This window comes from Neomonachus schauinslandi, chromosome 3 (genome assembly GCF_002201575.2).
Source record: "Neomonachus schauinslandi chromosome 3, ASM220157v2, whole genome shotgun sequence".
Lineage (NCBI taxonomy): Eukaryota > Metazoa > Chordata > Mammalia > Carnivora > Phocidae > Neomonachus > Neomonachus schauinslandi.
Genome location: NC_058405.1, coordinates 182,045,089 through 182,063,708, shown reverse-complemented (window position 1 = coordinate 182,063,708; position 18,620 = coordinate 182,045,089). Strand labels below are relative to the sequence as shown.

Here is an 18,620-nt window from a genome sequence, read left to right as displayed (position 1 = left end):
CCGATGCCCTACAGAAGTCTGTGACTCTCTTTATCCAAGTGCTTACACCATGTGTGGTAAAAGCTGATTTTCTTGTCCCCTCCCTCTCACCTCACTGTTCAGCCCTAATTACCTGGGAGCAAAGACCAAGTCCTAATTTATCTCTTGGTATCACAAGCTTCACTTGGCTCAGTACCTGGCACATAATAGGTACGAAACCCATGTTCGATGAATAAACAAACAGGTTATTGAGAATACTTTCCCTGATGACTCGGTGTTATTATTCCTGGGCATAGAGCTGACTTCTGGGTTGATTGGGCCATTTACGGCTCTTGGCTCTACACCAATGACCCACCATAGCCCTGCTTTATGGGTTTGTGTGTCTGGATTTTGCATCATATCATCAGTGTTCCTGCCTCCAGCGATCCTTCATGGCCTTTGGAGTCTAAGGCAGATAGTCCTGAGTGCTGTGTCAAGCCACGGACTTTGCTACTTGAAGCCTGTAATAGTAACTCCCCTGGTTCAGGACCCTTTCTTCTTATGTCTGGGTTCTTGCTAAGTTTCACACACCTCAGGTCTCTCCTCCCCTTAGTGAGGAATCAGTTCCTGGAACCCTCTGCATTGTCATTTCCTTTTGGAAACTACTTAAGGATGACTCTGGAGGACTTTTGAAATAGAGAAATGTTTCTGTGCTGAGATGTCCATTGCTAGGTCCTTCGCTGGGTGACAATGATGGACAAAGGGATTTCTCAAGGTATTTTCCCAGTGGTTATTATGTCCCTGTAATCACAAAGTAGATAGATACACTTTATTTTGAAAAGTTTTATATCAATAAACACTGAGCTATGGATCTCTAATGGAGCTATGGATTTTCTATTTTTTGGTTTTGATGACTGAATTTAAAAAAAAAAAAAACAAACCTTTCCATTATAATTCATATAGAATGAAAACCAGGACCATGAGGAACAGGGATAAGGGGAACAGCTAGGCAGAAGCGAATAGGGAAATACGATTCCCACCCCCCACCACCAATTTTAAGATTTACTATACCTTTAAATATTTAAAAAACGTTAACATGTATCTTAAAAAGTGCTATATAACTCCATCAATGAGCAATTTTTAGTTCATTCCTTTATTTTCAATACTTATTTTTATCATCATTTTTCTCTTTTACAGGATAATTACAATGGTTTAGGAAACAAAACTATGTAGAAGAAGAATGTTAAATAGTTTTTTACAAATAGCTTGTTGCTTACAAGAAAGTCCATATAACCTCATTCCTCCAAACATAGCGTTATATCTCGTACTAAATCAAATAGCTTGTAGGAAATTAGTATTAAATAGCAAAAACAGACACACAAAAAACATATATATATATATATAAATAACATAAAATAGAGTTTGACTCTAATGTGATGCTTAACAAAGCAAACTATGATGCAATATGTATCAACTTCATTAATTGGACAAATCCAATGAAGCACAAATCGAAATCGGGCATGTGCTACACTCTCAACCACCAACTCCAGCTAGATTCTTTTTGTTCATGGGCTCTGTCCAATTCCATTCCAGAGAGCATCCGTTTTACATCTTCTTGACTCTGTGGCTGTAAAGAGAAAAAGAAAAAAAAATTAAGCAACGACAGGGCAACCAGCAGGGAGGAATGGCTTTTGTACCTAAAGATTGTCCCTAATCTCATCTCAGGATGCTGGCAGCCCAAGAGTCCAGAGGAGCAAATCAAGATTCAGAGAGGAAGGGCCTTGCCCAACATAACTCAGCTAGTTAATGACAGAAACAGGACCAAACCCTTGGGTTTGCGTCTTTAAATTCAGTGTCTACAACACCTTTGTGTTAGGTGACCTCTGTTCATATTAATAAAATACAATGTTACATCACTGTAAATCATAACCATCGATCTCTTTTTGACTCTTTATTTTTCAGTTTTTAACAAACCAATGTCATGTAGTCTGTAAATTACATAAATAGGAGGCATCTTTGCATCAAAAGCCAAGCAGCTAGCGACTATCGAATCCATAGGAGAATCTTAGACATCATGGGGAAATCACTAAACTAAAAAAAAATTTTATTTTTTTTATTTTTTATTTTTTTAAGATTTTATTTATGTATTTGACAGAGAGAGACACGGCAAGAGAGGGAACACAAGGAGAGGGTGTGGGAGAGGGAGAAGCAGGCTTCCTGCTGAGCAGGGACCTGATGCAGGGCTGGATCCCAGGACCCTGGGATCATGACCTGAGCCGAAGGCAGACGCTTAATGACTGAGCCACCCAGGCGCCCCTAAAAAAAATTTTTTAATGATGTATAAGTGGAAAAAATGAATTTTTGCTTTCATGATCCAACTCAAATTTCCCCTTTAAAATTCTACACTGCTGGGGCGCCTGGGGTGACTCAGTTGGTGACGCAACCAACTCTGAAGTTCTGCTCAGATCATGATCCCAGGGTCCTCTCCCTCTGCTCCTACCCCCGCTCTTTCTCTCTCTAAAATAAATCTATAAAAAAATAAAATAAATAAAATTCTACAGTGCTTAGGCTAAAGGGTCCCAGCCAGCCTATGATCCACCACTCTGCACATGACCTTTGCCCCAGACATTTGAAGAGGGGCTGACGGTAAATGTCCCATACCTGAGGATATGCACAGCCTTTTTCACCCACTTCTTCTTTGGATCTGCACACACAGCCAATCTTTTCTTTGTGTAAAAGCTTAAAAAAAAATTTGATTTGTGCTTAGAGTTTTCAATTGCTATTTCACAGAACATGCAATGGAAATTTTGTATTCCAATGGACTGCTCTACCCACTAAGCATTTTACTTATTTCCAAGGTGAAACAAAATACAAAAAAAGAATTGTTTCTGATAAATCTTAATGCAGGAAATGAAAGTGATTCTCTCCTACTTTCTCTGTATTTTAACAAATAGCTGTGCAATGACTGGAAAATAAGTCTCAGAATTATTATTTAATTTTGTTGGTGGTGGTTACACAAAATATATGTATATCCAACCAATTACCTATATCATTCTGAAGTATAATATCCTAGAAGGATCAAGATTATTACATGTGAAAGTATAATAACTCTGAGTTTTTACTTACAGCCCCAACCATTCTCCGGTAGAAAATGCTCATTTCAAAATTTATGTCTCCCATATTTTCCTGAGATGGCACGTTAGTAGCTTATAAGTTTATCTTAAAAAGTGATTTTGCACTCAACTTTGTTCTTTAAAAAAAAAAAAAACTAAACTTTTGCCTTATTCCAGTCCTATTTAAACTTTGGAATACATATGTACTATCAAAACAAACATATCTTTGCCCCATCAGTTATTTCTGAAACTCCAAAAAGGCAAAAATTTTTTAAACTTGAAATTCCCGTGTACTCCTGACACAATCGAATGACAGTCAATGAATAACTTACATGACAGCATTGATGTCGCAAGCTTCATTGGCCAGCTGCTGTGTGAAGCCCGTGATAAATTTGGGATGAAGGACATGTTCTGTATATCGAAGACAGCAATCAAAGTTGCTTGCTGCTGAAAAGAAATCAAAGGTATTGAGTATACATGAATGAATTTATCCTGTAATAGGTATTATGGAACTACTCAAAGCTGTAGTTGTATATGGTAAAGAAACTATTTAGAGAAACAGTCCCAATGTCTTTGAGACCTGATTTAATGTAGTTTCCAGCTCTCTTAAAAAAAGAGGGGGAGAGCTTATGTGCTGGGAGATTTTGGTTCAATAATAGTTTAGAAGCCCGTGACTTCTAACAAAAGGAATATCTCTAGTGAGAAACACAAACTGACAGTGTTTTATTTAAGTTCATTATAATCACTCAAGAATATGACTATCTCTCACTTGAAGAAACTCTTGTAGATAAACTTTCAAAATCAGAAAATGAATAAATATGGAGATTTTAATCTATCACTTAGTACGGAGCATTGAGAGGAGGGGAATGATAAGAAGTTACAAAGGAAAATGCAATTTATAGGAGCTTCAAAAGCATTTTGAAATTGTGATATTAGTGGAAATATTTTGGTCGTAGAAGTTCAACACATGCATTTCCAGGAATGCACCTGTTGCTAAAAGTGATGTATTCTCACAGCCATAAAACAATACTCAGACACTCCCCCAGGCTAAATTATAACCTGCTGTAAGGTAAGGGATAAATGTTATCTCTAAGTTGGCAAGAAATGGCCCAAAGCCATGTAAGGATGGAGAGGTCAGATGCCATAATCTGCCCCTAAAGGATGAGTTTTGAAGTTTACTAAAACTATTTAGGTGGGAGGTGAAAAAGTTGGAAACGTGGGAGTGTTTCCTACGTTTTAGAATGACAACCCCATTCACTAGTAACATGACAACTTACATCACTCCCCAAAATAGCACTTTGGCCTTGTTGTGGAGCTTGGGGGGGGGGGTCTCTCAGAACCCAGCCACCCCAAATATCTGCTGGGATTGAGAGCAGAGGGAAAAAAAGCCTGATCAGCAGCAGTAACCGTTTGCTCCTCACTCACCAAAGAGCTGACAACTCCCATCACTTCTGAAGACTTTCCAACAGGCTCCCATTCTTTGGGGACCCCCAGGGGAGCTCAAGGCTTAGAGGAGAATGAAAACAGTTCTTTCTCCTGTGTCAGCAGAAAGAGTGATACTTACCTTCTGACTTGCTGCAGAGATGGAGGAACAACACTGACATCAAAGCAGCCAGGAGCAAACTCTTGCTCCTGCACATCATTTTCAGCTCAAAGAATAGATCTGCTCAGGGCTGGGTACCCAGTGCTTTGGGAGTGCTGCTAGGTTCTGATAGTAGACTGTGTCTGGGATGGCCCTACTTATAGCAAATATTGGGAATGTACACAGAAGGCGTGTTCTGACATGGGTTTTCCCCCATTGATCAACCTGCCCCATCATGTCGTCACAAAGAGAAACCACAGGGAAAACTTCCTGCCTTTCCCTAATGTTGGGAAGCTGTGAAGGTCAGGGTTGGGCGGGGGGGGGGGGGGGGTTTGAGAAGGGGAAAATCCTGTTAAATCGTTTAGGTTTGTAAAGAAGGAAAGCAGCCCAGCCCTGTGGTTCAGAAATGGGTTTCATGCAGTTTTAACTTAATCTCTTGTCTCTGAAAAGAGAGGACAAGGATTAACAATGATACAAAGGTCAGCCCTACACAGGAACATTACAGGACTCTATTGTTACACTCTATTTGCTTTCCAGAGTCAATTGGGAGCAGGAGGATAAGATAGGATGCCAGGCATACTTGGGGATGCATTTATAATTGCACAGTTGGTGCTCAGCTATCACCAAAGACCTGCAATTTCTAGGCTACCATTCAGATTAGGTAATATGACAATGCTGTAGTAGTGTTCCCAATGTTGGTGGAAAACACCAACCCTTAAATAAGACTCAAGCCTCAACTTCATCTTGATGTCATGTCAATTCTTCTAAGAATCTTCTACATTTGAATGACTCTAATCAATACTGTAGCCCAGAAAATAACCCCCAACTGCTCTTAACTCTGCATTCTGAGATAGTTACATAGCTCCACACAAAGCCTCAGAAGGGTTGAAGAAAAAAAAGACAATCAACAAAATTAGTGTCAAATAATAGTGATAATGATCATAATGTAATATGAATCCCTAACCTATGATGGTATAATGAGAACTCTCCACAAGGGAAAATATCATTCTATGCTAGGGATTAAGTTTGCAGGAAGGGAGTTTTTGGAGTTAATGTAATTTTTTCTATCCTACCACAGGCACGGTTACATATATCTACACATATGTTAAAATCCCTAGAACTGTACATCAAGAGAAAAAAAATGACTTGTATGATTATTTAAAAATAAATTTAAAAACCATTTAGATCATTAAACAAAAACTATTCACTAAACATAAATATGTTGAAAGTAAATAGGTCAAAAAAGGTAAACCATGTAAGCAGTTAAAAAAAAGAAAAGAAAACTGGAGTTGCTGTATCTGGCAAAATAGATTTTAAAACAAAAACTGTTACTAGAGATAAAGAGGGAGTTCCATAATCATAAAGGAGCAATCCATCGGGAAGATACAAGAATTATGACCATACATACATACATAACACCCAAAAATACATGAAGCAAAATTGACAGAATCGAAGGGAGGAATAAACAATTCAACAATAGTCAGATACTTCAATACCACATTTCCAATAATGAACAGAAAAAACAGACAGAAAACCCACAAACAACACTGTAAACCAACTAGACGCAATAGACATCTATAGAACACCCTACCACAGAACAGGCATCCTTCTCAAATGCATATAGAACATTCTCCAAGATAAATCATATGCTAGGTCACAGAACGAGTCTTAATAAGTTTAAAAGGATTGTAATCATACCAAGTATGCTTTCAAAACCACAATGGAATTAAATTAGAATCAATAACAGAAGGAACTTTGGGAAATTTACAATAATATGTGGATATTAAATGATATATTCCTGTATAACCAATGTGTCAAAGAAGAAATCATAAAGAAAGTAGAAAATACTTTGAAATGAATGAAAACAAAAACACAGTGTACCAAAATTCATGTGGTGCAGCGAAAGTACTGTTCAGAGGGAAACTTACAGCAGGGATACATGAAATCAGAAAGAGCAAAACAATAGAGGAAACCAGTGGAACTCGAAGTTGGTTCTTTGAAGAGGTCAACAACATTAACAAGCTTTAACTAGACCAACCAAAACAAAGCAGATGCGGGAGGGCAGGGAACAAAAGAGGGGTCATCACTACCAACTATAAGAAATAAAGAGGACTATGAACAACCATATGCCAACTAGTTGGATAGTATAGAGGAAAGGGACAAATTAGTCGAAAGGTACAAATTCCTGAAACTAACCAAGAAAACAGAAAGTTTAAAAAGCTCCATAACAAATAAAGATATCACATTGATAACTAAAAATATTTCCATAAAGAAAAGCCCAGACCCATATGGCTTCATAATAAATTCTACCAAACATTGGGAGAAAAATTGAAACCAATTTCTTCAAAAACTTTCCCAGTATATAAAAGAGGAGGGAACAATTTCTAGCTCATTCTATGAGGACAGTATCACACTGATATCAAGGTAAGATAAAGACATCACAAGAAAATGAAACTACCGGCCAATATCCCTTATCAATACAGACACACACACACACAAAAATACTCTACAAAACATTAGTAAATGGTATCCAGAGACATATAAAAAGGATCATGCACAGAACCAAGTGGGATTTATCCTAGAAAATGCAATACATAGTATTAACTGAATAAAAAAAGTATGAAAAGCATTTGACAAAAGCCAACACCCTATGATAATAAAAACACTCAACATACTAGGAAGAGGAAAGAACTTCCTCAACCTGATAAAGGTCATCTATGAAAAATCCCACAGCTAATCTCATACTTATTGCTGAATAACTGAATGCTTGCCTCCTGAAATCAAGCCCAAGACAAGGATGTCCATTCTCACCAGTTCTATTCAACATTGTACTGGAGATTATAGCCAGGACAACCAGACAAGAGAAGGGGAAGGCCCCCAGACTGGAAAGGAAGAAGTAGCTATCTTATTTGCAGATGACATGATCGTATATATAGAAAATCTTAAAGAATCCACTAAAAAAAACTATGAGAACTAATAAGTTCAGCAAGGTTGCTAGAGCTGAGATCAACACACAAAAATCAATTGTATTTCTATAGACTATCAATGTTCATTGATAATAATGTTCACCTGAAAATAAAATTAAGAAAACAATTACTTTTACAATAGCACCAAAAAGAAAGAATAAAATACCCAGGCATAAATTTAACAAAAGATGTGAAAAAATGTAACTAAAGTTACAAAACATTATTAATTAAAGAATAAAGAAATTAAAGATAAAAATAAAGAAATTAAAGAAGACTTCTAAATAAAGGGAAAGACATCCCAGGTCATAAATTGGAAAGACAACATTGTTAAGATGGCACTACCCTCCCTCAAAAACTGATCTGCAGATTCAATACAATTCCTATCAAATAGCAGCTGGCATTGCAGAAATGGAAAAGCCAATACTCAAATTCATATGGAATTACAAGAGATCACAAATACTCAGAACAAGCCCAACACAGAAAAGGAAGAACAAAGTCAGAGGACTTACAGTTCCTGATTCCAAAACTTCCTACAAAACTACAGTAATTAAGACATGTGGTACTGGCATAAATGTACACACATAAATCAATGGAATAGAAGTAAGAGTCCAGATATAAACCCCCCTTGTATAGTCAACTGATTTTTTTTTATGGTGCCAAGACCATTCAATGGAGGAAAGAAAAGTCTTTCCAGCAAATGGCACTGGGACAGCTAGATATCCACATGTAAAAGAATGATGTTAACCCCCTACCTCACAACAGGCACAAAAATTAACTCAAAATGGATCCCAGACCTAAATATAAGTGCTAAAAGTATGAAACTCTTAGAAGAAAACATAGGAGTAATCCTCATGCTCTTGGCAATGGTTTTTTCAAATATAATACCAAATCTCAAACAACAAAATAAAAAACAAAGAAGCTGGACTATATCAAAACTATAAATTTTTGTGCTTCAAAGGTTACTATAAAAAATGTGGGAAAAAAAGCACAAATATATAGGAAATAATTTGCAAATCATATTCCTGATAGGGACTTTTACTTATTTCCAGAATATATGAAGAACTCTTACAAATCAGTAATAAAAAGATAAGCAACCCAATTGAAAAATGGACAAAATATCTGAATAGACATTTTCTCAAAGATACGTAAATGGTCAACAAGCACATGCAAAGATGCTCAGTGTCAATAGTCATTAGGTAAATGTAAATCCAAACCACAATAACATGTCACCTCACACCCACAAGAATGGCTATAAGGAAAAGATGGATAAGAAATGTTGACAATGATGTGGAGAAATTGGAACCCTCATACACTGTTGATGAAATGAAAAATGGTACAGTCACTTTGAAAAAAAGTTTAACAGTGCCTCAAATGGTTAATCATGGAATTACTATATGATTCTGAAATTCTACTCCCAGGTATACACCCAAGATAAGTGATAACATATGCCCACACAAAAACTTGCCCATGAGTTTTCATGGCAGCTTTATTCATAATTGCCAAAAAGAGGAAACAATCCATATGTCATCAACTGATGAAAAGATAAATAAAATGTGGTAAATTTGTACAATGGGATATTATTTGGCAATAAAAATGAATGAATGATGGATACTACAACATAGATGAATCTTGAAAACACTGTACTAAGTGAAAAAAATGAGCAAAAAGGCCATGTATTATATGATTCCATTTATATGTAATGTTCAAAAGTGGTAAATCTATAGAGCCAGGAAGTAGAATAATTATCTAGGGTAGGGTGGAGTGTCAGGGGAAAAGGAGGGGAATGGAGTATGGTTGCTAATGGGTATGTGGTTTCTTTTATAATCTAAAAATAGGTGGTGATAAGGGTTGCATAACACTATGAGTATACTGAGACACAAATTGTGCACTTGGAAAGAGTGAATTTTATGGTATATGGATTATATCTCAACAAAGCTCATAACAACAATAAAAAATTCTCCACCTACCTAGATCTAACACCCGCACCAGCCCACAGATTCTCTCTCCTTTTCTAGGACTGCTCTTGACTGCTTGCAGTCTCTGCATTTTTCTTTCTTCCTCCATTCCTGTTGTCTCTCCTCTTCTCTTCCTTCTCTCTCTCTGAATCACATTAGTTTTTTGAACTGATTATTTGGGTACTTTTTTATATTTATTGAAATTGCATTTCCCAATGCTTACTTTGATAGATGTGTCACTTAAAAATTTTTTTAAACGTGACCTTCAACTGATTTTTTTTTTTCCTTTGGTCAATGAACATGTTAATGGGAAGTTTAACATAAAATTATTTCAAACCTAATTCAGTAGAAAGCTATTTATCACACTGGAATTTATTTTCTAGCTATTCTTTTCAAATGTCTCAGACACATTCCTAATAAGTTCTAATTCCTACATGTAGTAGAGTCTTGTGTCTTTCTCTTCCCTCCCCCCCCGCAATTGACAAGTGTCTTATGTGGCAAGTACTTAATGGTATATGCAGATGGCTAGAACATGATCAAATTCAAGAGAACTTGCAATAACAGAATTAAACACAACACAAGTAACTATAAAACAAGGCAATATGGGGTAAGTGTCATATTCATATTACATAAAACATTTGCATAGAAATTGTTCACAAAATGTGATCATTAAAAAGTTACTTAACTCCCCTTCCATTTCTATGACAGATAAACATGTCATCCTGACTAATGGAGTGTCCATCAAAAACTGTTTTCTTTCTAATAGGGTTCCATGAAAAGTTTTTTAGAAAATGATAGGAGTCCCCTTTAAAACAGCATGTATTGAGTACCTACTAGGTGCCAGATATTTTAGTAGAGAATGTGCTGTGAAAGCAAAGAAGCATGATGTTTGATTCCCGCAAAGAGAGGTGTACAAAAGACCAGCAACCCTGAGCCCTCTGGCTTCCACAGAATGGGACCTGACTTCAGCTGAGCTCCAGTGACAAAAAATGGTTCTACCATGGTGTTTGAATAGTACAAATTATAGAACTTCTAAGCTAGAGAAGCACAGAGACCTTCTAGTTCAAGACCTAATTTTAAAGATGAGGATACCAAAGCCAAAGAGATGTTTGACTTTGTCATTGTGGAACCACAAGGGCCAGAGCTAGATCTAGAAATCACACCTTCTCTCTAAGTCAGAGAATTGTTCCTCATTTCCTCCTCAAAGATTTATTATCTGATTATCAAATGGATGATATTACATATCATTAGCCTTCACTTTCATTTCTTTCAGATAGTAATACAAGTTGTAGCTTCCATACAGGCTTAATCATACACACCAAATACTGAGGTACTATAGAGATCACTAAAAACAAGAATAACAAACCACAACTTCAATGGAGGATAGCAACAATACGAATTCTTACAATGGCTACTTAAAACGAACCAAGTATCTTGTTTCTTGGCATCTCAGTTTGGATTCCCTGAAAGCAGAGCCTCAGGTGCAGATCATTTATTTGATAAGCCCAGGAAACAAGAGTGAAGCAGGAAGGTGGAGGGAGGAAAAAGCTTTAAAGGTCATTCTGTGGGTACTGGAGAATTGATTCCACTGGAACTTCCTGAGAAACAAACAGATGTCTTGGAATTATCCCCCTGAAAGATGGTGGACAGAGGGTCTGTCAGCTGGCTCACATCCCTCATTAGTTGAAGGCTCTCCCCAGGAGTATTAATCCCCCTACATATTTAAGCTTTCCTTGGGAGGGGAAAGATTAGCCTACATGCTCCCTCAGCCCTGAGAATTTCCTAGAGCATAAAGACAAGCAGAATTTAAGGTTAAGTTGTTGTCAGTGTGATGTGATCTGAGCTCATTCCACCACAGCTGAGGCTGAAATCAATGATGGCTGAAAGCATGTGACATGGGGTCCAGAGATACATGCTACAATTGGCTTAGAAAGGATTTTTTAGAAAAAAGAAATTTGGGGTAGGTAACTGTGAAGAACTTAGCTATCATATGTGCTAAGGTCAGATGATTCCTTCATAGACCCCAGGAAGACAGCCTCATTTTGTAAAAAGTCTTCTCCAGAACACACTGCATATCTACAGCTCTGTTTTCTTGTGTCCCATTTATCCTGGGATAAAAGCTTTGGCCTATAAATTCATTATGCTGAAAGGATATGTAGTCATACTAAGAAATACTTATTTACTGGATTCAGGAAAACCAAGGCCTAATAGTTCTGAGATTCACAAAAAGGCCTCAAAAGATCACCATTACCACTAAAGGGATAGTCAAGAGAAGAGTAGCCAAAGGGTGTCACTTTGACCTGCAGCAACAGCCAGAGACAAGGTGCTGGGGATCAGTGCAAGCATCACAAAGCAAAGCATCAAGATAAAGAAGGCTTCTACCTTCAGCTTCAGTCTCAACATTAAATAAGATACACTCATTAAATATGATACTTTATCCAGTTCTTACAGGAATAGGTCAGATACCAGTTTTCCAAAAATATATGATGTTATTCTATAATAGCCACTGGCAGACTGACGCCACATTGCTTCTTTTCAGGAGCCAAAAGTGATACTACTGAGAGATTGTTAAAGCATTGGTTGCACGTCAGTTAGAACAGGGAGCCAGCTCTCGTCTGAATTCCTGCACGGTTGTTTAAACCAAAGTAAAGAGCCTATATTACTAGTCCTATGATAACTGGCACTATTATCTCAAGAGGGCAGCCTTGAGGGTCACCATGTAAATTTTTGAGTGAGCATTTGGACACCCACCTGAATCAGTGGCCAAAGAAAGGGGTGTGCATTACATGTGTGAAAACAGTATACTTCTTTTTTGGCCTACTGAGAGCCCATCCAGTTGAGATTTAGTTTCTCGGTAGAAAGACGAATTAACATAAACTTCAACTAATTCCTCTTTGTATTGTTTATCCTGACCGAAAGGCTCTTTAATTGCCTCCAGATTCCCAGATCTTCAGTTTCTGTGTAGCCACAGCAGAGGAGTCCCCAATAATGACATAGGGGAAGAAATCAACAGGGTTGCTTTAGGAGTCATACATGTAACCAGCAGATGCAAACCAAGCCAAAAGTTCCTGAACAGGGCCTAGAATATCACCTTTCCCAAAGCCAGCAAGGTCAGGCATCAAACAGTCTGAAGATGGTGTAATGAGGCTGGTCAAAGGAGAAGATGACAGTCCTTCCCTACCTTGACATCTTCTCTAGGAGTAAAAAAAAAAAAACAACTGCATTTGGTGGTCCGGCATCCAAGCCGGTGGTGGGCTGATCCAGAAACAGGACAGTTGGATCTGTAATCATTTCCGTTCCAATGCTGGTCTTCTTTTTGTCTCCTCCAGACACACTCCAAACGAACTGGTTTTCCACTTGGAGTCCACCACTTTGAGCACAACTCTTGGATAATTTTGTGAAATGTGTTCATTTTCTTGTCTGACTGCCCACATTTGCCAAAAGGCTGCTGAAAACCCCATTTGCTCTTACCATCGAAGTCCCCATCATGTTATCATCTTGGACTTCATAACCTGTGGTACTTTTGAAGTTGGCATGTTGTGGGGTTCCATTTAGCAGAATATCTCCAGAGACACAACAGGGCTCCTTCTTTGCAGCCATGATGCCTCACAAGGAGGATCTGCCCCCAGTAGAGGGTCCCAGGATAGCATTAAGACCAGATTTCATCACTCCATGGACATCCTCCAATAATCTCTTCTCAATGGACTAAGAAGTCACTCTTCCCTTTCACTCAATAGCAAATATTAGGAAAACTTAGCACAGGTCAAACAGATAATATCCCAAAGCCTTTGGAGGGCCCAGAGGTTGGTGTTTGTTACTGACATTGGGAAGATGGAAACTTTCTTTGTAGACATCTAAAAAATTATTATCTCCACTGTGCTGCTGTGGGATGGAATGAATCTTTCCCATAGAATTCTAGATAGAACTCTGACTTATGGAATTGCTGGGCCACTTCTTTCCTGCTATGGAAAATCATCCCTACTTAGTCTTGAATTTTAAAACATACACATGTATATACACACAAATACACACACACACACAAGTACCTGCACACACACATATACAAAGGGCAGAAGAAGAAGGAAGGGACAAAGAATGTGTAGTATTATCACTCAAAGGAAAGATCCAGAAGGGATACCTCATTTACATGAACCTTCCTATTCACTGAAGAGGAAGTAGAGAAATTCTTTTATTCATTTAATGAAGATTTATTGGGCATATCTAAGGAGAGTGATTAACAGGTTTCTCTGGCTGGCTCAACCAAGATCTATGCCTTGGAATCCAGGCTGAAGAAGGGTTAAAAGCTACATAAAACATCATGAGATTAAAATTCCTGTAAAAAACAAGATAAATACCACACGAGACACCAAAATTTTCAGTGTTGATGCTGAATGCGTGTTTCTATGTGTGTAACAATGAGAAGACACTTAAATTTTCTAGGTGTATGCTGTTAAAACATGCGCACCAATTGACAAGTTATGCTACAAGAAATATTCTTGATTTTCTATATCTGCAACATATATGTTAACTTAAATTTTAGCAGGCTAATATGAGGTTTTACTCCTTAAACACACCAAAGCATTGTATTTTGATTGTATTTTCCTTAAAAGACTTTGTTGGAAAAAAAAGAAAAACTTTGTTGAAATGCCGTGCTTGGTTTAGTAGAGTTTTCTTAAAACAATATTCAGTGGAAAATGCAATAAATAATACTCTAGAGTTTTATGATTGATTTCAGTATGATGGTTCCCGGGTGACAAATAGAAGTCAGCCTTTTATGAAATATGCGAGAAGGATTCTGAGGCAGGGTACAGGACACTGAGGGATCACAACGTAGTAGAAGAGGCTGCTGTGAGACTCGGGGATCTGACATGAGCACAGCATACCTGTGGTCCCCGGAGTCATAGCAGCTCCTGAACTGTTTGAGTGGTTTTAATGAGATGGTTGAATATTTAGTCTTTTCTTTGCAAAAAGATTTTGTCACGAAGACAAAGTATATATGTCAAGCTGAAGACATAAATCTTCGAGTGACTTTTCTTGAAAGTTGAAAAAAATCTATAAGGCACAATGTAGAAAAAGCAGAGCTTTAAACATCTTCCTGCATTTTTAAAAAAATATTACCACAGGGGCACCTGGGTGGCTCAGCCAGTTAAGCATCTGCCTTCAGCTCGGGTCTTGATCCAGGGGTCCTGGGATCGAGCCCTACAGTGGGTTCCCTGCTCAGCGGGAAGTCTGCTTCTCCCTCTCCCTCTGCCCCTCCCTGCCCCCTACTTGTATTTTCTTTCTCTCTCCTCAAATAAATAAATAAAATCTTAAAAAATTTTTTAATATAAATAATTAAAAATATTGCTATAATGCATATTTTATTGAAAGAAAAATTATATTAAAGAAGTCAAAAGAGAAATTATAGATTAATTATTTTAGATTATTAAGATTTAAGATATAGGTTAAGATTAATTATAAACTCATCATCATAGAGAATTACAGTGCTAAAAAAATTTTTGTATAACTTTCTAGACTTGTGTCTATTCATATATTTAAGCTTAAGTCGGAGCATAGCATACATGTATTTAAAAGCCTATTCCTTTCATTTAAGAATCCAGATATAGTCAAATGTTCATATCAAAAAATGTACTATCTGTACCATCATGTTAAATAGTAGTATGGTTTCTCATTACCTTGTCTGTGATTTAATTCCCTAGGTTGGTTCTAACTTTTCGGTTGTTGTAAATAGTACTATGAAGAACTTCTATAGATGAATCTTTGCACATATTCTTAATCACTTTCTTAAAATAAGTCCAAGAAATGGAATTTTAGGGTCAAGAAATGTGTACCTATTTAACAATTTTGAAATTGCAGAGCTACCTACCAGAAATCTGAGTGAATTGACCCAGTTCCTTGTACATTTCACAACATAAATAAATAGAAATAAATGCATTTGCTTAGGGCTTTGTGGAAGCAATGAGATCTACTTCTCCATTAAATATAAGTCTAAATGTGGCAAATGCCTGAATACTGTCAGCTACTGTGATATGTCCTAGCCTCTACCTCATTAACTGCTGGGGACTTTTTTTTTCTGGCACAAAGAGAACATGCTGTGAAATGTATATGCTATGCCCTGAACCCTTAAAGTAAATATTTTGCCAGGGACATCGAAGAACTGGAAGAGAACCAATGAAAAGAAGGAGGGCAGTCCCTATCAATCCCGTACTTTCCAAAGGAACCTCTGGGTACTGAGTGTATTTACTTAACAGATTAGAGGTTTTAAATATCTAACTGAGTTATTGCTCCGATGATGAAATCTTGGTTGCTCCCTACTGTAAACTTGAAAATTCCCCTGCATGCTTTCATAAAGCTGACATGAAGGAGCCAGTTATAATAATCTGAGTAGGCAGAGAATAATTTGCTAAGGAATGCTGCTTAGTTAGGGCTCAGATGGGGACCTCGGTCACATGTTTCTTTGGAGCTCACATTTTCATATTAGAGTTAGCAATTCTCATTTGGTCCTTACAAATGACATCAGCTAAACAACTAGCATGTCGACGTGTTCCAAGTTCTATTATGTGACATTTAGATACTTCAGTATTATGCAAGTTCACAACCCTTCTGCAGAGAAAGATTCAGTGTCCATTTATTAGACATTTCTGGAGTTATTCTGGGAAAGACTAAACATCATCATTTATGATGATCATGTACGTTTGTAAAATGACATGCAGAACTGTTCATTGTAGTCCTACGTAGAGTAGAAAAGAAAATGAAAATACCCAAATTGTTAATAGAGCAGTGATTAAAATAATTATAGGATTTCCATAGGATTGAATAATATGTTGCCGTTTAAATAATTTTAAATCATTTTATGCAAGGAGGAAAATGTTAATGGCATAAAAATAGAGTAGTAGGAAACAAAATTGTGAATAGTATGTTAATCCACTACGGGATGTTGTGTATATTTGTACTCATGCATTTAAAAAAGACTGGAAGGAAATTCACCAAATGAAAACAGAAATTATCTCTGGAGTGGGAGGCTCTCCCCACATGTTTTTTTTTTTCTGTATTTATCAATTTTTATAATAAACAAATATTGCTTTTATAATCAAAGAAGAATAAACTATTTCAAACCCACATATTTAAAAAAATCCTCATTTCTGCAACTGATGAATCATTGAACACTGTATCAAAAACTAATGATGTACTATATGTTGGCTATTGAACATAATAAAAAAACAAAAAATTTTAAAAATTTAAAAAAATTTTTAAATCCTCATTTCCTACTATAATGAACTTAGAAACATGATTTTATTTTATTTTATTTTTTTTAAAGATTTTATTTATTTATTTGACAGAGAGAGACACAGCGAGAGAGGGAATACAAGCAGGGGGAATAGGAGAGGGAGAAGCAGGCTTCCCGCGGAGCAGGGAGCCCGATGCGGGGCTCGATCCCAGGACCCTGGGATCATGACCTGAGCCGAAGGCAGACGCTTAACGACTGAGCCACCCAGGCGCCCCATGAACTTAGAAACATGATTTTAAAGAGCTACTTTTATTCATAGCTTTAATATTTTTAGTAAAAAATACCACTGGAAGAGAATGAATGACCTTATTTTTTAGAATACCTTGTTTTGTTTTGTTTTGTTTTTTAAAGATTTTATTTATTTATTTGACAGAGACAGCGAGAGCAGGAACACAAGCAGGGGGAGTGGGAGAGGGAGAAGCAGGCTTCCCATTGAGCAGGGAGCCCGATGTGGGACTTGATCTCAGGACTCTGGGATCATGACCTGAGCTGAAGGCAGCGGCTTAACGACTGAGCCACCCAGGCGCCCTAGAATACCTTGTAACAGGCTTTCATGACAATAGTACAGTAAGTCTTGCAAAATTTTCACTGCCCTCCTAACTTATAGTCCTAGAAGAAACATAAGTATTCCAGGAGAACATCAATAACATATTTTGTGTTGGAATTTGCAGGATAAAATAGGTAAAAGCTAACTAGAAATCATTTACATGAGCTAGTAGCTGTTTTGAAATTTAAATGTGAAGTTGCTTTTTTAGGTTAGGGAAATGTGTCCATAAAACAGTTTCAGAAACACAGACTACTTTGCTGGTGGGGGTCAGTTTGTTCTCTGGGTCTTAACATCTCCATCAGAAAATAAGCAATGTGCAAATAACTCCTCTCTGAATTCTCTTTTGGAAGTTATAAACTATTCAATGACATAAAATAATTATTTTACAGATCTTACTAATTAGCACATTCATTTCCATTAAATAAGAAGAAATGTCTATAAACTCTTGTAGTATTATAGCCTTATGATTTTTTTTGTGGTGAGGATATTTAAGATTTAGTCTCTTGGTAACTCTGAAGTATATAATACATCATCATTGACTATAATCACGATGCTGTGATGCATCTTCTAACTGCAAATTTGTGCCCTTTGACCATCATCTCCCCAATTTGCTAGCTGCTAGCCCCTGGTAACCACCATTCTACTCTGAATAGCCTTATAATTTTAACCAGCTCATAATAAGCCAGTTTAACCAATAAGCTTACAAACACTTCCTTGCATTCCACCATGGTCTGACCCTAAGCAAGCATCCATTTTGAATCTGGTTATATTTCTTGACTATGTGACATTCCATTTTAATCATCCTTCCATTCATAGTAGAAGTTAGGCAAATCCCAAAATATCTTGTCATTTCCAACTACATACATTATCATTTATAGCACATTTCCTCAGAGCTCACAGGTGCCCATTGGGAGTGAACCCAATGAGAGAATCAGATAAGCAACTAGAATGCTCCATCATGCCCTCCAGCTCAAGCCAAGAGCTACTGATTTGCCTGGAGCCTATATGTGAGTTCAGGAAGATTAAATGAATCCATTGGCTTAGTTCAAAGATGTTTCGATTGCGTCAAGAACTAGGTAGGGTGATACGGTAGCTGGCCAGGGGATGAAACCAACAGGGCCAAAGTTTTGGACTCATTACTGAATGCGCTCATTGATTTGCTTCTGTCCTACAGACCTTAATCCAAGCCTGCCATTTGTAAGGGGGCTGGG

At 37.2% G+C, this 18,620-nt stretch overlaps 1 protein-coding gene across 1 annotated transcript; it reads right to left on the bottom strand.

Moving 5' to 3' along the window:
- Window positions 1-1,509: 1,509 nt before the first annotated feature.
- CCL20 (C-C motif chemokine ligand 20) lies at window positions 1,510-4,711 on the bottom strand. Its single transcript, XM_021682966.1, has 4 exons — window positions 4,636-4,711; window positions 3,404-3,518; window positions 2,620-2,697; window positions 1,510-1,585 (listed from the first exon to the last, which is right to left on the bottom strand). The coding sequence occupies exons 1-4, from the start codon at window positions 4,709-4,711 to the stop codon at window positions 1,564-1,566; spliced, it is 291 nt and encodes a 96-aa protein (XP_021538641.1). The 3' UTR covers window positions 1,510-1,563.
- Window positions 4,712-18,620: the final 13,909 nt, after the last annotated feature.